The sequence below is a fragment of the Typopeltis vanoorti genome, chromosome 17 (assembly GCF_054136105.1).
Source record: "Typopeltis vanoorti isolate ZY-2024b chromosome 17, IOZ_Tvanoo_1.0, whole genome shotgun sequence".
NCBI classification, from domain to species: Eukaryota; Metazoa; Arthropoda; class Arachnida; order Uropygi; family Thelyphonidae; genus Typopeltis; species Typopeltis vanoorti.
In genome coordinates, this window is record NC_143565.1 from 38,198,598 (window position 1) to 38,216,566 (window position 17,969).

Below are 17,969 nucleotides of genomic sequence, written 5' to 3' on the forward strand. Positions count from 1 at the left end.
TCAAGATCGGCATGCCTTTTGTTCTCCGCCACTTTCTTTTGATTGTAAGTTGCTGGCCATCGGAAAGTTGTTTGAACTCTTTCTGACTAGTTGTTTTAAGGATACTTGCGACATAAGACTGAATGATATAATCACGTAATCACAAGAAAGATATTTATTTAACCAAATATTTCGGTCTGGAAATAGCAGACCATCGTTGGTGGTATTACAAGAACAGTTTAAAAAATATATACAAGCTAGAATATTCTAGCTTGTATATTTTTTAAACTGTTCTTGTAATACCACCGACGATGGTCTGCTATTTCCAGACCGAAATATTTGGTTAAATAAATATCTTTCTTGTGATTACGTGATTATATCATTCTCTCTTTCTGACTAATTTCAGAGATGTTTACACTTAGAGCCTGCAAGACTTTCTCATACATACAAGTTTCAATAACAATCTTTCTAATGCCGCCACGTACAGCTTCGGCAACAAAAACATTGCCTTTGTTTTTAACACTCTAACATATTCTTATTAAAGCAGTATATACAGTTAGCTTCAAAAGAGTTATTTACAAAAACATCTAATACAAACTATATCGAGACAAATAAAGTTTATTTTTTTACAATATTCACATGGGACTTAACCTAAGTAAAAAATTGATGTAATGTGCTTTGGAATATTTAATATTTAAGTTACTACGATCGAGTTTTTACACTTTGCTTATAATCGTATTCACTCGGATCACCGTTTGACTTCCACTGATTCAAATTAATTCATTTACCCAGACTTACAAGAAAATTACTGATTTGACAATTTTAACGAAAAATAAATAAACAATAGATACACTTAAAGCGAATTAAAAATAATACAAAATAATGATAAATAAAATATTATGTTTTTAGTTTTAATTAAATTTGTAAGTAAGGAGGAATACACAAGAGATCGACGAGTTGAACACCCCTGCCCTAGGAGATGTATGTTGTTTTACAATAAGGGAGATAGGACAATACCCAGACCGGTTTCAACCTTTATTGAGGTCTCATCAGTGAGTAGGTAGACCAATAAATCTACCTCTTTAACAACTCGTACTGTAAAGTATTAAAGCTATTACCACTACAATCTTGGTATTTATTGGTCTACCTACTCACTGATGAGACCTCAATAAAGGTTGAAACCGGTCTGGGTAGTGACCTATCTCCCTTAATGTAAAACAACATACTAGGGGATGAGTTTTACATTAAAGTTAATACTAAGAACAGTGATCCTAGCTTTATCCACCTTTACTATGAGTTGCCCGGTATATTGTACTACCCAGGTGTTTTTTTACGCTTGGACTCGCCAAACTTTTATAGCTTACTATATTCAGCATGAAACTCTCTGATTTCTATCTTAGAGTTTCTTATTCAGCTTTTAAATAATGTGGGATTAAATATCCCCTTCATTTAAATAATTTTTACATTGCTGAATGGAAGCCTTTTGGCTCTTTATTTCATTAATTACTTTCATTTCCAGATGTTTTGACCTCTATATTAAGGTCATCTTCTGGAGTATATATATATATACACAGAGACAAGCTATATTATATTTCAAACAGTGTGCCAAAAACACAATGATTTGATCAACCGTTATTCTACTGGCCTGATCTGTAGCAGAAAAAAACCTACATCAAAGCAATATTGTATTTATAACATCATCAGAGAACAAACTCATAAAGATAGTTTTATTACAGTAAAAGTGGTGTCCTAATTTAACATGAGAGTTGTTATATTAGAGTTAAGATCTTGGATTACTTACAGTCCTATTTATAATTAATTCTTAGATGAAAAGGTTTTGTAGGTAGAAGGTCTGAGAATGGCATGTTATTTTCAAAATACTCCATACAGAAATTAGTAAAAGGAGAGAAAAGGTGAGCCCATGGTTGTACCCTCTATCTGTTTATATATAGTGTCCTTCCAAGTGAAGTAAACAGTATGGATGCTATGATGTTGGGGAAGAAAACATTATTAAATGTCAGAAATGGAAATGAGTTTATAAATCTTTAGATATACTCATGATGGGGAGAGCAGAAACTAAAATAGTTTATTTAAAAAAAAAAAAAAATTCGGACACAACTTGAGTTTCGGGCACAACAAAAAATGTCACAACTCGAGTTTCCAAGTTGTGACATTTTCTAAGTTTTTTTTTTTCCTTAATTAGTAGGATCAGAATCTAGAAGCTTATAAGTGGTGGGATTGCTAGGTAACACATTTTTTTTTTAATTGTATTCAATAGTATTGAAGTCCATAAGAACATTACTAATACTGGTTCTTAATTATTAAAAGAAACCGCTTCAACAGGTAGCCTCCATAATTTCTTGGCATCTTTAATTTATAGTATAACCAAGTGGAAAAACTTCCAACATCTATCTCTAATCCACTTGCATTCTCATATGCTCTCCAGTATTCTCTCTCATACTTCCACCATAAAGGCAGGTCATTTTCTGTGGAAAGGAAAATTATACAAGCAGGTAGATGGGACTGCCATGGGTTCCCCTCTAACCCCCACCCCCTCAAGCAAAGGGACCTTTGCAACACCTTTTTAGCCAATAGTTACAGTAGGTTCACGGACAATTCATCGAAAGAAAAATTCATCGCAGAAAAAATTCGCTTAAAGCATTATTTGCTAGAAAATTGAAATGATATTGCATTAATACCGATATACAAAAAGTAAATGCAGTGCAAGAGAAATTTCAAAAAATATAGTTTTTTTATGTATTTATGTATTATTTGTTTAGACTTTCATAATGTAGAAAGTATTTTACCTTGGGTATAATAAATGTTAAAGATACCAAGCTATTTTAACCCGGGTTTTACTCCATTTCCCAAGTAAGCAAACAGACAAATACCTGCAAATACCAACTACCTGCAGGGTCAGCTAAATTTGCATTACGTGCAGATGCAAACTTGACTTATTTGTCTGTTTGCTTACTTGGGAAATGGAGTAAAACCAGGTTTAAAATAGCTTGGTATCTTTAAGACTTTCATAATATTTTTATTCTTTTACAATGAAAGTAATATATTATTGATCGGTGAGTTTCCTAATTTCTGTTTCATCTCAAAAAGTTGTAAATATTTTTCATTACTTAAATACTGCAGATTCTGCTGATGGAATATTAATATTTACAAAACTGGAATAGGTATATGGAGAAAGGGCATCATATTTAAGAATATTTATTCTGCGAACTGTTAGATGTATATCTGTGCACTTAGACACCCATCCAGATGTGATATATATATATATATATATATATATATATATACACGAGGGTGGTCTGAAAAGTTCTCGGCCTAACAATAAAAAAACGAATTTATAATTTCAAAATTATTTTTGAAATTATAAAATTTCAAACCCCCCTCCTTTTGCTTGAGGGGGGGGAAGAGGGGAACCCACGGCAGTCCCATCTAGCTGCTTGTATAGTTTTCCTTTCCACAGAAAATAACCTGCCTTTATCGTGAAAGTATGAGAGAGAGTACCAGAGAGCATATCAGAATGCAAGTGGATTAGAGATAGATGTTGGAAGTTTTATTTTTCAACATAATCTCACTTAAGACTAATACATTTATTCAAGTTATGCTCCAGCACCATTATTCTGTCCCTGTAGTGGTTTTCAGTAAGATCTGCAAAATACCCCTCTGCAGCTGAAATGAACTCTTGATTCAAAGAAAAATGCTGACCAGCGAGGAAGAATTTTAGATTTGGGAAGAGATAAAAGTCAGAGGGAGCCAAATCTGAGGAATAGGGTGGATGTTCCAACAATTCATAGTGCAGATCCCTTAATTTTCCCATTGCCAAAATACCTTTGTGGCAGGTGCATTGTCCTGATAAAAGATAAGTTTTTGCTTCTGCAAACCGGGTCTTTTCTCATGAATTTTTTTGTCTAGTCTGGTTAAAAGATCAGAATAATATTCCCCGGTTATTGTTTTATCCTTTTCAAGATAATTAATAAACAAAATGCCTTTAGCATCCCAAAACACGATGCCATGACCTTTCCTGCTGATGGAACCGACTTTGTCTTCTTTGGCACCGAACAACCGGCTTCTGTCCACTGTTTTGACCGCTGTTTGGATTCTAGTGTATAATGGTGAATCCAAGTCTCATACATAGTAATAAATCGACACACGAAATCAGTTTTATTCTTGTTAAAACGCTCCCAAGCACTGTTCAGAGATTTTCATGCAAGTGCGTTTGTGATCTGCTGTGAGCAAGCGCGGCACCCATCTTCCGGAAAGCTTTTTCATTTGCAATTCTTCATGCAAAATATATCCTACACGTTCTTTTGAAATGCTATAGTCTCAGCAATTTCATACACTTTGACTCGTCGGTCATCCAATACCATATCATGCACTTGATCAATGATTTGTGGTGTTGTTACACTTTTTGGACGTCTTTCATGTGGATCATCTTAAAGGCTGGTACGGCCATGTTTAAACTCGGCAGCCCATTTCTTAATTGTCGAAAATGAAGGAGAAGAGTGCCCATAAACTTTTATGAACCTCATGTTGGATGCTTAATGGATTGTATACAGTACTCAGAAAGTGTGCTGTATACAATTCATTACGCCTCCAACATGCTGTCCTCACAACACTTAAGCTTCTACACACGGAAACTTTTATGAACTTCGAATGAATTTCTTTTGGCATTAAACCTTCTTTTACAAAGAATTTTTATAACTACACGATACTCAATTTTATCTATTTCAAGGGATACAGAACACTTTTGCTTCAGACAGCTGTATTAAAAAACTGCTTGATAGAATGACTTGCAATTTCACATGGATGCTTATGACAGATGTACCAACTTAGGAAAAAATAATCTTGCCGATAGTGTTGCCATCTATGATCGAGGTTTCAGAATACCCTTGTATAATCGAAATATTATTATTATTATTTGACACCTCCAGGAGTCCAAGTACTCATCGAGGGAAGGCATCTGCTCTACAACTCTGTCTTCAACATTTGATCACCAACTGACTGCAACTACACCAATGCCATGTACCGCCAACCACCACTAGTATTTCCAATGACAATCACAAATATCCATATCCACGGCGGGATTTGAGCCCACAGCCTTTTGGATGGAGAGCAGATACACTATCCACTCGACCAACTAGGAGGCTATTCTTAAATTTTTTAAAAATGTCTTACATTTTTTAAAAATATTTCTTAAATTTTTAAATTTTTTAAAAAATATTTTTTAAGATATTTCTTATATGGGAAATATTTCATTTTCTTTTACATATATCTGTGATGAATTGTCGTGCGATTAATTTTCCCCACAATTAATTTTATCACGATAAATTGTCGGTGATCAATTTTCCCGCAATTAATTGTCAGCAATGAACTGTCCGGACCTGGTTACAGTCTACATAAAATATTTTATCTATTTTATGTGGACCGTAAAAGTTAATTCAGAGAAGTTGTTACAGGTCTGAGAGGCAATTCTTAGAATCAGCATCAGCTATGAAGTACTCTTCCAACCTCAACATGTATGGTTACATTAATTTACCAAAGATCTGGGAGACAATAATTTTAAGACCTAATAGCTGGACTTCTCTGAATTAACTTTGCAGATGACCCATAGAGGGTTCCACATAAGGGCATTAGGTGTCAGTTATAATTTAAATTGTTTCTACAATTACTTGGTTTATCTCTATTATCACTGTGCACTGATGATTCTGGGTAGAAAAACAGAGAAATATTAGTGAGTTTAATAAACGTATTTTTTCCCTCTTGGCGTTAGTTATACCATTAAGCTTTATTATGGATAATGAACAACACCTAAGCCTTTCTGTACAAGTTTCTAAACATTTGGCTATGAAATAAGGACATATAATATCCCCAATTGTCATAAATATATATTTTTTTATATATTTCTATTAATCGTTTAATATTATGCAAAGGTGAATAAACAAAAATTATGCAAAAATCTTATTAAATGTTGAATATATTTTATCCTTTTTAAAGCAACTGGGAGGATAAAATGGGTCTCAACTTCATAACAAAATTGAATGCAACTAATTAAGGGAAATTTATTGAAGAATTATTTCTCAATGGGCACTGCAATTTATCATTAGATTAACAAGATAGGCTTTAACTGTTTTCATACCTCATTTACAACATAAGAAGCAGAATGTGTCCAGAGTTCATTCTTTTCTGTTTCCTTTATCCAGATATGCACAACATGATCATATTGTACAATTACTACAGGTTGACATCCTTTTTTTGCATATTCTACATGAATTTTTTTAACTGGTTGGGAAACATCTGCCTGCAAACAACAAATTCAGGATACTATAAAGTTAAAAATTTAAGCTAACTCTGACTGCCCATAGTTAAAATATTTAAAAAAATAAAATGAGTTCCAGCATAAAAAATTTATTGCTTTACCAAAACCTAAGATAAATCATGAATATGGTGTATATAAATATGTCATCCTCAAAAACAACAAATGTTGAACTACAGATCTGAATAACTCAAGTTTAATGAAGGTTATATATACATAAATTAATTTGTCATTTACAAGAGATGTTCAAAAAATAAATATGACAATTTTAAAAAAAATATGTATGAAATAGGTGCTGTGTAGTTTACTGGTAACATTTCGATAATGCTAGATCTCCAGAAGAAGACCAGTATAGTTTTTATTCTAACTGCCAACTAAAGGACCTTTTTATAACCAAATTTTCAGCTTATTCTTGAGTTCAGTCAATCTTTGGTACAGGAAGTTAGGTTTTTCCCTACCAGAAACTTAGGTTTTTAACATTGCAAAACTCAGAAATTACACTACTTCAGACAAGAAAAACCAGAATTCAGGAACACAAGTTTCAGTATTATCTACTGTACTCTCATACGCGAGGTCATGAAATTATGACCATTGATGACTACGGAAAATATCAGCCTTCAATTTAATGAGTTGTGACACAAACAGAAGTTAGAGGGGAATAAAATGAAACTGTAGGTAGAATAATGCTTGAATTCCCCAAGTATGCTCAGAAATGCCATGTGCATTTGAGGATATTCTTGATCCTAAATTTTTTAATTTGAATCAAAAAGAAAGTGTCCCAAACTGATTGAAGTAATGTTATTTTCCAACTTTCAAACTGTATTGTACAAGGTTGCAGTTTTGCACATATTCCAATGAAATAGAAATAAATGAACCATTTTTTTATAATATAAAATATTTTTGATAGCTTTCCACCAGATTTTGAAATATGAACCATCTTGGGAAGCAGAAAAATGAGAATCTATTGAGGCTGCCAACATTGTAATGCAAGCATATACATTTTATACTCAGCAATTCTACAGAATAAATTACTTACATCATTAAGATATTCTATATCGAATTTATTGCAGATATCTGATTCTATATTGTTTTGTTTTGAAGTTAAGTCTAGGGATCCTTTAAAAATATTCAGCTTATCTGCAAAAAAAATTTCACTGTTATGAAAAGATACCTGGGATAGAATCATAGTCCAAGTTTGTTCTCCCCAAATTTTTTTTTTTTTTAATCAAAAGTTCAGAAATTTCTGTTTAGTAATCCTAATCTGCAGAGAATGTATTATTTAGAAATATTGCTGAGACAACTAAAGCAATAGCCTATCAATTGCATGCAGTTAATTAGCAATTTGTCTGTTTTGTGGAATAATAAATTGAGTTTCCATGTTTGTTTGTGTGTGTGGGAGGGGGAGGATGATTTGGTATAAGCTTCCATTAACGATGTGCTCATGGTTTAATGAACAATGATAAAAAAGAAAGAAGGAAATGCATGAATTTACATAAATAAATAAATTAACATATAAAATAAATTAATAATTATTCATAAATGAATATTAAATAAAATTTAATATATTAAAAGTAGTAATAGTAATAATAATATAAAAATAAGATGAAAAATTAAAATAAAAAATAAAATTTTAAAAATTAAAATAATAAAACTGAAAAAAATTTTTAAAAATTACCAAAAAGTACTTAGCAAGGTCATGATCTACATGATTTTGTATTTATTACCTGTATGAGTTAATGTGTTTTATGTGTATGGGAAGTTTTTTTTATTGTAAAGTTATGTGTTGTAATGTGTTGGTCAGTAACTTTAGCATGTCATGTAGATTGTAGTGCCACTTGTTTCTTTGTATATATGTGTATACTCCAGATGATGACCTTAATGTGAAGGTCGAAACATCAAGGGTTTATTTCGGTTTATATTAAACTAAACTTTTACTCTAACACGGTAGTTGTTTCCATAATTTTCATGATGTATGAGTAATGAACTATAAAAACCTATTTAGGACTATTGGTTGGATTAAAAATACATTAGAACTTCCTTTTTTTTTTTCAGATGGGGTAAATAGAGATAAAAATATACGGAAACTACAAATGTGGAGATTAAAAATATGCAATCTACAAGCAGAAGAATACATCAAGGATGAACTACTAAATTTAAAAATGAAAGAAAAAAAATGGAATGGAGTATGAGCTGTTTTGACATAAGAGTAGTCTTCAGGGCTCAAGGGCAAATGGAGTCTATGTCATGTCAGCTTTATGTTTGCATCGGATTTCCTGTGTTGCTTTCTTTGGTAGGAAGCTTAACCTAATTTGCATTTTGAGGAGCTTCAAACTCTCTGGGATCACATAGGGGTGGTGAATGTTTATGAAGTTCTTGTTCACATTTAATGCTGTTTTCTGAACGAGTTGGTGTGTCAATGCAGAGAAACTAGAATCCCAGGGTGAATGGTAGCAAGGGGAAGCCTCTTGTGGGAATGGATGCTTCGGTGAAGGGGAACGACATCGGGTAACACTGATTCCAGTGGAGTCTGGAGGGGATAATGATAGGTACAGAAGCAATGCCATTTTTATGCTTTATACTAATGCCAGGAGTATCCAGAAAAAAGGAGATGAATTGGTGGCACTGATAGCATCAGCCTGACCAAAGATTATTGGGATCTCCGAGATGTGGTTGACAGAAGATGATATAATAACAGAAATAGAAGTAGCAGGGTACAGCATTTTTTGGCAGGATAGGAATTGAAAATGCAGTGGTGGAGTACTGCTTATGATAAGTGATGACTTATGTCCTCAAAGAGTGGAAGCTTTAGAAGGCAGTGACACTAACGGTTTTAGCATATGATGTGAGGTAGAGGTTGGCAAGACAGGATATTTAGTGAGATGTTGCTACAAGCCAAGGAGCAGAGGGTGGGGAACAGGAGATGTTTAGGCAGTTGCTTGGCAAGTGCAAGAAGAATGATTGTTATGGGAGATTTTAACTACAGCAGTATAAGTTGGGAAGAGGAAAATGCATGTAGTAATAAGGGAATGGAATTTCTGGAATTCTTGCAGGACAGATGTCTTAGGCAACATTTAATAGAGGGAACAAGAGATTCAAGAGTTCTGAATTTGGTCATAGCATCAGAAGAGCTGATAATAACTGAGATGACAACTCCCCCCTATTAGAGAGAGTGACTGTGTGGTTTTGACTTGGAAGATGAATAGACATGCAGGAGTATCAAAGAAAAGGGAACGTATGTGAAATTATAAGGCAGGTGATTATAATAGTCTTAGATATCAACTTGGGGCAGTTCTATGGAGGACAGAATTGGAAGGCCAGGATATCATTAGTGCTTGGGAAATTGTGAAGGAATATTTGTTAGCAGCAATAGTAAGCTGTATTCCATGAGTGAAGAAAAGGACGCAATTTGGTGTAAAGTGGATGACAAACACTATCAAACAGGAACTGCGGGTGAAAAAGAGGTTATGGAAGAAATTAAGGAGAGGGGTGGAGAGCAGATGCATTAAGAATATAAGACTCAGGCCAGGAGAGTGACTAATATGGTAAGGAAGGTGGAACTGGAATATGAGAAGAGACTGGCACTCAGATCCAAAAATAATTTTTTAGTTATGTGGCCAGTAGGAGGAGAAATGATTGTGGAAGAATGACACTGTGGGATAAAAATGAGAATAGAGTGACTGATGCAGAGGAAATAGCGGAGTTGTTGAATAAACACTCTATTGGAGTATTTCATCCTGGAGAAGTGTTTTAATGCTAGAGGGATAGGGCAGGTCCGAGGTGCAAGAGGAGAGTGTGTTCCAAATACTGAGTACCCTGGATGTCAGTAAAGCTGTAGGACTGGATGGAATTTTGCAAAGGCATTCGACAGGGTGCCACATGATAAGCTGATATTTAAGTTGCAGCACATGGGTTTAGATGTCGGGTTACTCAACTGGATTCAGGATTGGCTGTCTGATAGGTATCAGAGAGATGTGTATGGTGGGGCAGTATTAAGGAGACAGAAGGTTACAAGCGGGGTCCCACAAAGCTCAGTACTGGGAACTGTATTGTTTTGAGAGAATGTGGTAAAGAACTAACAGTTCCGTTGACCTGGCTTTTCAATGAAAGGCCTGCTATGTGAATGGAAGGAAGGTAAAATATGCCATTGCATAAGGGCAGTAGTTGCATAATTGCATAAGGAAGGTAATTTTACCTTCCTTCCATTCCCGTAGCAAGGCTTCTCAATGAAAGTCTTGCTACAGGAATGGAAGGAAGGTAAAATAGTGCCATTGCATAAGGGCAGTAACAGACTGGATGTGTCTAGTTATAGGCCAGTTTGTGTTTCATCTTAGTTATTAGTTAAGATCTTGGAGAAATTAGTGAGGGACCATATAAAGCATTGGGCATATGAGGGTAATGTTATCTATGAGAGTCAACATGGATTTGTTAAGGGTGTTCTTGCTTTAGTAATATGATTGCCTGTTAAAATAAAGTGACAAGAGCAGTTGATGAGGGAAAGGCATATACTTCCATTTTTTTTTCTTTTAATTTTGCAAAGGCATTCAACAGGGTGCCACATGATAAGCTGATATTTAAGTTGCAGCACATGGGTTTAGATGTCGGGTTACCCAACTGGATTCAGGATTGGCTGTCTGATAGGTATCAGAGAGTTGTGTATAGTGGGGCAGTATTAAGGATGCAGAAGGTTACAAGGGGGAGGGGGTCCCACAGAACTCAGTACTGGGACCTGTATTGTTTAACCTTTATTATCAATGACATTGTCAATGGATTTCAGGGGATATTCAGTTGTTTGCAGATGATGTGAAACTTGGAAGGGTTATTAGTAATAGTCCAGATGTGGCAGCACTGCAAGAGGATTTGAATAAACTAGACAGATGAGTGAATGAATGAGGATATTGTTTAATGCAGCAAATATAAAGTCTTGAAGTTTGGGACACATCGATGGGACGCTGCATACTCTATTGGAGGAGCTATATTGGAGGAAGTAGGGGAGACAAGAGATCTGGGATCTAGGGTTGATGATTTATAGAAACCTGAAATTCAGGGGACATATTGCAAAGGTGGTGAAGGTAACACAGAGCATTGCTGCAATAATGAGAAGGATGCTGACCTGAAGAGATAAAAGAGTTATCATTCCATTGTATAAGACCCTGATCAGGCCACACTTAGACTATTGTTCTCAGATTTGGTCCCCAGGATTTGAAGGAGATAAATTAATTGTGGAAAGGATACAAAGGCAGATAACATAATGGTTACAGGATTGTAACAATGTTAGTTATAAGGACAGGCTGAGGGAATGTGGACTGCAGAGTTTGGTGCATAGAAGAAGGAGAGGTGATATGACTGAGACTTTTAAACTGTTGAGAGGTGGTTACAGGGTTGACACTGGGGAGTTCCTTTGCTTAGTTGAACAGTGGGAAGAAGTGATTACAAGGGGCCATCCCTGGAAGTTAAGAAAGGAAACTGTGAGCAAGAGGGTGAGGAGTGGTTTCTTTGCATGGAGGGTGGTTGAACCATGGAATGCATTGCCTGATAGAGTGGTGAGAGCCAGAATGGTCAATGAGTTTATGATAGACTTTGTGTTTCCTAGGAGGGACCTCCCACGACGAGTCTAGTCTTTTAACTCCATGGAGGCCTCAATAATAATAATAATATAATAATAATAAATGGCTATAGTTTCTGATATCCTTAGCATTGTTTCATTATTTTGTATGTCCAGTATGGTGGCTTATTCAATCTTTTTCAATCTGTTCAAGCACATGGATTGTGATTTCTGTTTTCCCAGATTTGATTTTTTGTTCTTATTTTGGTTTTTACTCTTCTCATTACCTTGATGTTCTGGAATTGGTATACTGCAATCACAGAAGTGTTCCTGTGATTTACTAATCGTTGAGCCTGTGTAGTCGACATTGCAGTTGTGTTGACAAGGAAATTTGTACACCACATTGTGGCAGTGGCATAGCTAGGGGAGGGGGGCAGCGCTATGAACCTTACCCTATACATCGTTTTCACTTTTTGTAGTATTTTTGGTGTGTATTGAGAGGGGCAGCAAAAGCTCTAGCAACACCACTGCATTGTGGTATTTCAATCTTTCCTTGTATGAGTGAAATTTGGTAGGTTTTAAGTTGCCAATTTGTAACTAGTAGAAAAAACTAATTTGTTGGTATGTTTGAATGTATATTTAAAAGCTTTGTATGTATTCTGGATATATGGCAGTTTAATGATTTTTTTTATTGAGAAGTTTTCTTTGATTGTAGGACTGGCTAGATTTGTTTTCGCTGTTTGGTTAGCATAATTTATTAATTGTATGGAGCAATTTCGGTTTTTAAATATCAGTGCTAACTTTCTAATATCCATGTTAAGATAATTATTTGTGATTGAAAACTTACAAGCATTTATAAATTGTGAAAGAATACTGACTTTTTAATGGAGTAAGGATGATAAGAGTTAAAGTGGAGGTAGTTATTGATATGTGTAGGTTTTTGAATCTTTTTTGTGTTGTTCTCACATATGAACATTATATGAAGTATTGTGGAATATTTTTTGTGGCTATTTTGCTGTTAGTTATAATTAATGTTAAATTTAGGAAATTTATGGATTTTTCGTGCTCTGTTTCTATGGCAAACTTTAGTCTATTACTGAGATCTTTAAGATGAAGCTTATAAAGAAGTAATGCATGTTTGTTACCCAATGCATAAACATCATCTACATATTGGCCATAAAATGTAATGGAATTCTTTACAAGCTTCGCTTAATGAAAAAGTTCCATGTTTGGACTCTAGAGCAGGGTTTCTGAACTATGTAAAAATAAAATGAAAAATACAAAAAATATATAAAATTGATAAAAATAGGGAAAAAAAAATCCTTAGCCCATCCACAGTACAAAATGTGCTATAAGTTTTCAAATAATATTCATATGTGAGAGCAACACGAAAACTAAATTATTTACATGCCAGTATTTCACAACCTCAAGTTAGCATTATCAAATGCACTTTAAAGACAGATGCTCAGAAAAGACTGAGAATGAAATGGCCTTGAGAACAAGGACAAGTATTGAGAGTGATAGTGGTGCTCTCTGCAGTGATCTGTAATTACTGCTGATGGGAGGATGGGGTAGCATGCCAAAATTTGTGTAGAAAAATCTATTAATATACTTCATGTGTTTATAATAATCAAACAGTCCATTGATTTAACTTGCAGTGATTATCACTGCAAGTTCAGCATATGCTAGCAAATGCTAAACCAAGGGAGAGGGAATTCCAGTTTCTGTTCTTATTCTTCTAAGTCCTTCCTCTCTGCTATAGTCATCAAATATACATAAAGCATTACACACAAAAACAACACCACTTTCACTGTTTGTATGTTATTTTATGAGTACACTGTTACTTTTATATACTACTATTAGTATATAAAGGGCGAACATGACAATAAAATTAGAAAACCTTTACTAAAGCATAAAGATTAGTTTTCTCATGTTGCTAAGAGCAGTGTAGCTCTAGGAGTCCTGGCACCCCAATACTATTTTGAATGCCCTTACTGTTTTTTTTTTAATGTAGTTAAAATTTAAAGGTTAAAAACTTAAAACACATTTTTATGTAAAATTATGTACTTTGAAAAATACATATATTCACAACACAGCAAAAACTGCAAAACATACAAATATATATATATATATATATATATATATATATATATATATATATTTACATATTTTATACTAGAATTACAGATACATAAGTTGACGATTACTGGCTTACTGGCCATGAGCTATTATAACTAGCGATGTACAAACTAGAAAAATTGCACAATGACAAGAATCGCTTAATTTTTAATGGCAAAAGAAATGTATGAAAAAAATTAAATGATTTAAAAGTTTACTTCTCTTGATTTTATGGAAGCAAATTCATCCAAAATTTCACTTGTTTCTAGTTTCTCGCAGATATCACCTTCTGTTGTGATCACTGACAGTCCGCCCAGTCTTTCCTGTGAAACACTAGATTGTAGATTTTTTTTAATTAGCCTCGAAAATGATTGTTCGCCACTTGCTACTGAAACTGGAAATGCCAAAAATATTCCAACAGAAATTGTTAATTTAATAAAGATGCTTTCTAAATCATTTGAATATATATATTTCAATATTTTCAGTGGGTCTAAAGCTGTCGCTATCCTGTATGGTATTTCAATTTATATTTGTATTTAATTATATAATTCAGAGCACAAATATCCTTTTCTTCACCATCAGTCAACTTGTAAATCATCACAGTGTTTTCTTAAAGTGTCCTCACCCATATTAGAAATTTCCTTGAAACCTGATAAAAACTGAAATATGTTAGAGTGACTTTTCAAGAGATCAAACTTTTCAGCCAAAGAATTAATAATAGCATCCACAACTGGAAGAAAAAAATGTAACTTTGAAGTTATATTGCGAATAAACTGGCACTTCATCCAAACAATCATTAAAGAACAGTCTTTTCTTACGTCTGCATAATGTGCTGCTTTTGAACTCAGGAGAAATTTCTAAATCTAATGTTAACACTTTGGTCGATTCAAGTATAGCAATGAAATTTTCATCCAATCTAAATTCTTTAGTAAAGCCAATTACATTATTTAACGTATTTACAGATTCACTTAAATTTGTGTTTGGATTCTGAAGCATTTTCCTCACTACGTTGATCCCGCACAAAATTCATAGCGGATTAAAAGTGAACACAAAAATCCATAATCTTTGTTGAAAGTTTATTTTTCACTTGGTTAGACTATAATAAATTTATTTTAATCCTTTTTCCAAGTGAGAGCAAACAAAGTTTGCGCCTGAAAATATCTTCAGGACTGAATATGGTGTTGTACTATCTTACCTGGGTAAGTAGTACAACACCAGGCAACTCGTAGCAAAGATGGAGCAAGCTACCAACAATCCTATCTCATTATCTCCCATATAATGCAAAAAATTACTCTGAATTTAGAGAAAGATGCTGAAAGTTTATTTTTCAATTGGTTAGACTATAATAAATTTAGTTTAATCCTTTTTCCAAGTGAGAGCAAACAAAGTTTGCGCATGAAAATATCTTCAGGACTGAATACAGTGTTGTACTAGTCTTACCTGGGTAAGTAGTACAACACCAGGCAACTTGTAGCAAAGGTGGAGCAAGCTACCTCCAACTCTGGACCTGGCTCCCACTGAAGAGACCTCAATAAAGGTCGAAACTATTCTGGGTAGTGGCCAATCCCTTAATGCATAACATTATACATATCCGCAAGGCGATGCATTTTGCTTTATATGAGAGAAACTTGTATAGGAGTGTTGGTAGCTTGCTCCACCTTTGCTACGAGTTGCCTGGTGTTGTACTACTTACCCAGGTAAGACAGTACAACACCATATTCAGTCTTGAAGATATTTTCAGGCACAAACTTTGTTTGCTCTCACTTGAAAAAAGGATTAAACTAAATTTATTATAGTCTAACCAAGTGAAAAATAAACTTTCAACATCTTTCTCTAAATCAAGAGTAATTTTAAAAAAAGTGACAAACCTTTTGGCAACTCCTAGAGGTAAAGATGACCTTGCTATTGCTTCTGTCTGGTATCTCCAACTCTGGGCCTGGCTCCCACTGGAGAGACCTCAATAAAGGTCGAAACTAGTCTGGGTAGTGGCCAATCCCTTAATGCATAACATTACATTATATCTCCAACTCTGGGCTTGGCTTCCACTGAAGAGACTGCAATAAAGGTCGAAACTAGTCTGGGTAGTGGCCAATCCCTTAATGCATAACATTATACATATCCGCACAGAGATGTGTTTTGCATTACATTATATGGGAGATACTGGAATAGGATTGTTGGTAGCCTGCTCCACCTTTGCTACGAGTTGCCTGGTGTTGTACTACTTACCCAGATAAGATAGTACAACACCATATTCAGTCCTGAAGATATTTTCAGGTGCAAACTTTGTTTGCTCTCACTTGGAAAAAGGATTAAACTAAATTTATTATATCCATAATCTTTAATTTTCAAAGCTAATGTTTTTGCTTCATATTTTGTACTATTGTCAATTTGAATATTATCATAGATTTCCACAAAAAAATCTAAAACTTCTCCAATATTATATTTAAGTGAATGAAGAGTGTCAATCCTCACTTCCCATCTATTATCTGATAAAGTTTCAAGTGCAATTTTAGTGTACTTTTTCAGTACATCCCATCTTTTAATCAAAGCGCTAAAGAAATTATAAATTTCTTGCATAGTGCTAAAAAAAATCAGTTTCAGTATTAAGTTTAGCAAGATCAGCGATCACCAAATTTAACGTGTGTGCTGTGCATGACAAAAAAGTGCTAGAGGGTTATTATTCAATATGTCTCTCTGAACACTGCTGTGTTTTCCTCGCATGTTTGCCCCATTATCAAATTTTTAATATCTAAATTTAAATCTTTTAATTTATCTAAGCCCTGGATGGCCAACCTAATGGCAATTGCAACGAAATTGGACCGCAATGATAATAATAAAAAAGTAACCCTATTTAAAAAAAAAAAAATATTAACCAAAAACCAATTTGATAAAAATAATGACTAAAACTTAGTCATTAGTCAGCTGTGCATTGCAGGTTTTTGTCAGTCAGTTTACAATTGATACTTGTGTGCTATGGAGTTGTGCTTTGTTCATCTTTTGTGAACATTTGCAGTTTTGTACTTGAGTTGTATGGTACGGGAGTTGTATGGGGCATGAAATATAAAAGGTTGGCAACCCTTGATCTAAGAGGTATGCGGATAACCTTCAGATTTTTTGAGAAATTTAGTTAGCTGCCCTTTCTGTTTCTCTTTTTTTCCAAGTTTTTTTGTCACTTTTCTTTTCTTTTATTTGCAGCTCCGGATAATTTTTTTTTTCGTCTTCATTATGTCCATATTTATTCTGAAGTAAAAAATTGATCGAACAAAGAATTAGGAAAGACATGAAAAATAAATGTAAATAAAAAAAATGAAAATAAATATTTAAAGAAATGCATAAATTTTTTGCTGATTTGTAAAGACTTAGGTTAAATTTAGAATCTACTTACCTCAGTGTGAATTAGCTACACATTCATTGTGTATTTAGCCATCAATACTTCGATGATTTACAAACAATGCGTGAGGTCTGTTCCATAAAAAAATGCCCAAATTGCACTTCATAGCAGAGGTTAAGCCGAATACATGTGTGCGCCTCATGTCCTAACTGGTGAATGCACTCTGAATGTAAAAAAAGAAAGCCAGTAGTGTAAGGCTCCCCCTGTAACACTATGCCCAGGGCAAGTGCCCAACTCATCTAATGCTTCCATCAGCTTTATAACACACATAGCAAAAACAAACTTGCAGTTTTTTGCTAAATATTAGTAAAAGTCGCAGTATTGATTACAATATATTTAGTGAATATCCACATCGAATATTAAAACCTGTTTTTATTTTATGTTTTTTTTACTCGCTTCAATGCTCCTTGAAGAAGACACCCTGATGTGATGCATAGCCTGCTTACTGTGTTAAGCGAGCCATAGCTAAGAGTATACTTTAATCATAATTTCAGACATAGATATATACTTCACCAATCACAGAAACCAACTTTATGCATTACAGAAACTAATTTCTGTAATGCATATTTCAAAAAGCAAATTTTATATATGAATAAATTTATTTTATATAT

At 34.0% G+C, this 17,969-nt stretch overlaps 1 protein-coding gene across 1 annotated transcript in view; it reads right to left on the minus strand.

The window, feature by feature from the left end:
* The window catches only part of LOC150097301 (uncharacterized), a 178,898-nt gene that overhangs the window by 105,412 nt on the left and 55,517 nt on the right, over positions 1-17,969 (minus strand). The window contains exon 5 of the mRNA XM_090407640.1: positions 6,131-6,292. Within this exon, the coding sequence (XP_090263766.1) occupies positions 6,131-6,292 (162 nt within the window). The remainder of the gene's footprint in view (positions 1-6,130; positions 6,293-17,969) is intronic.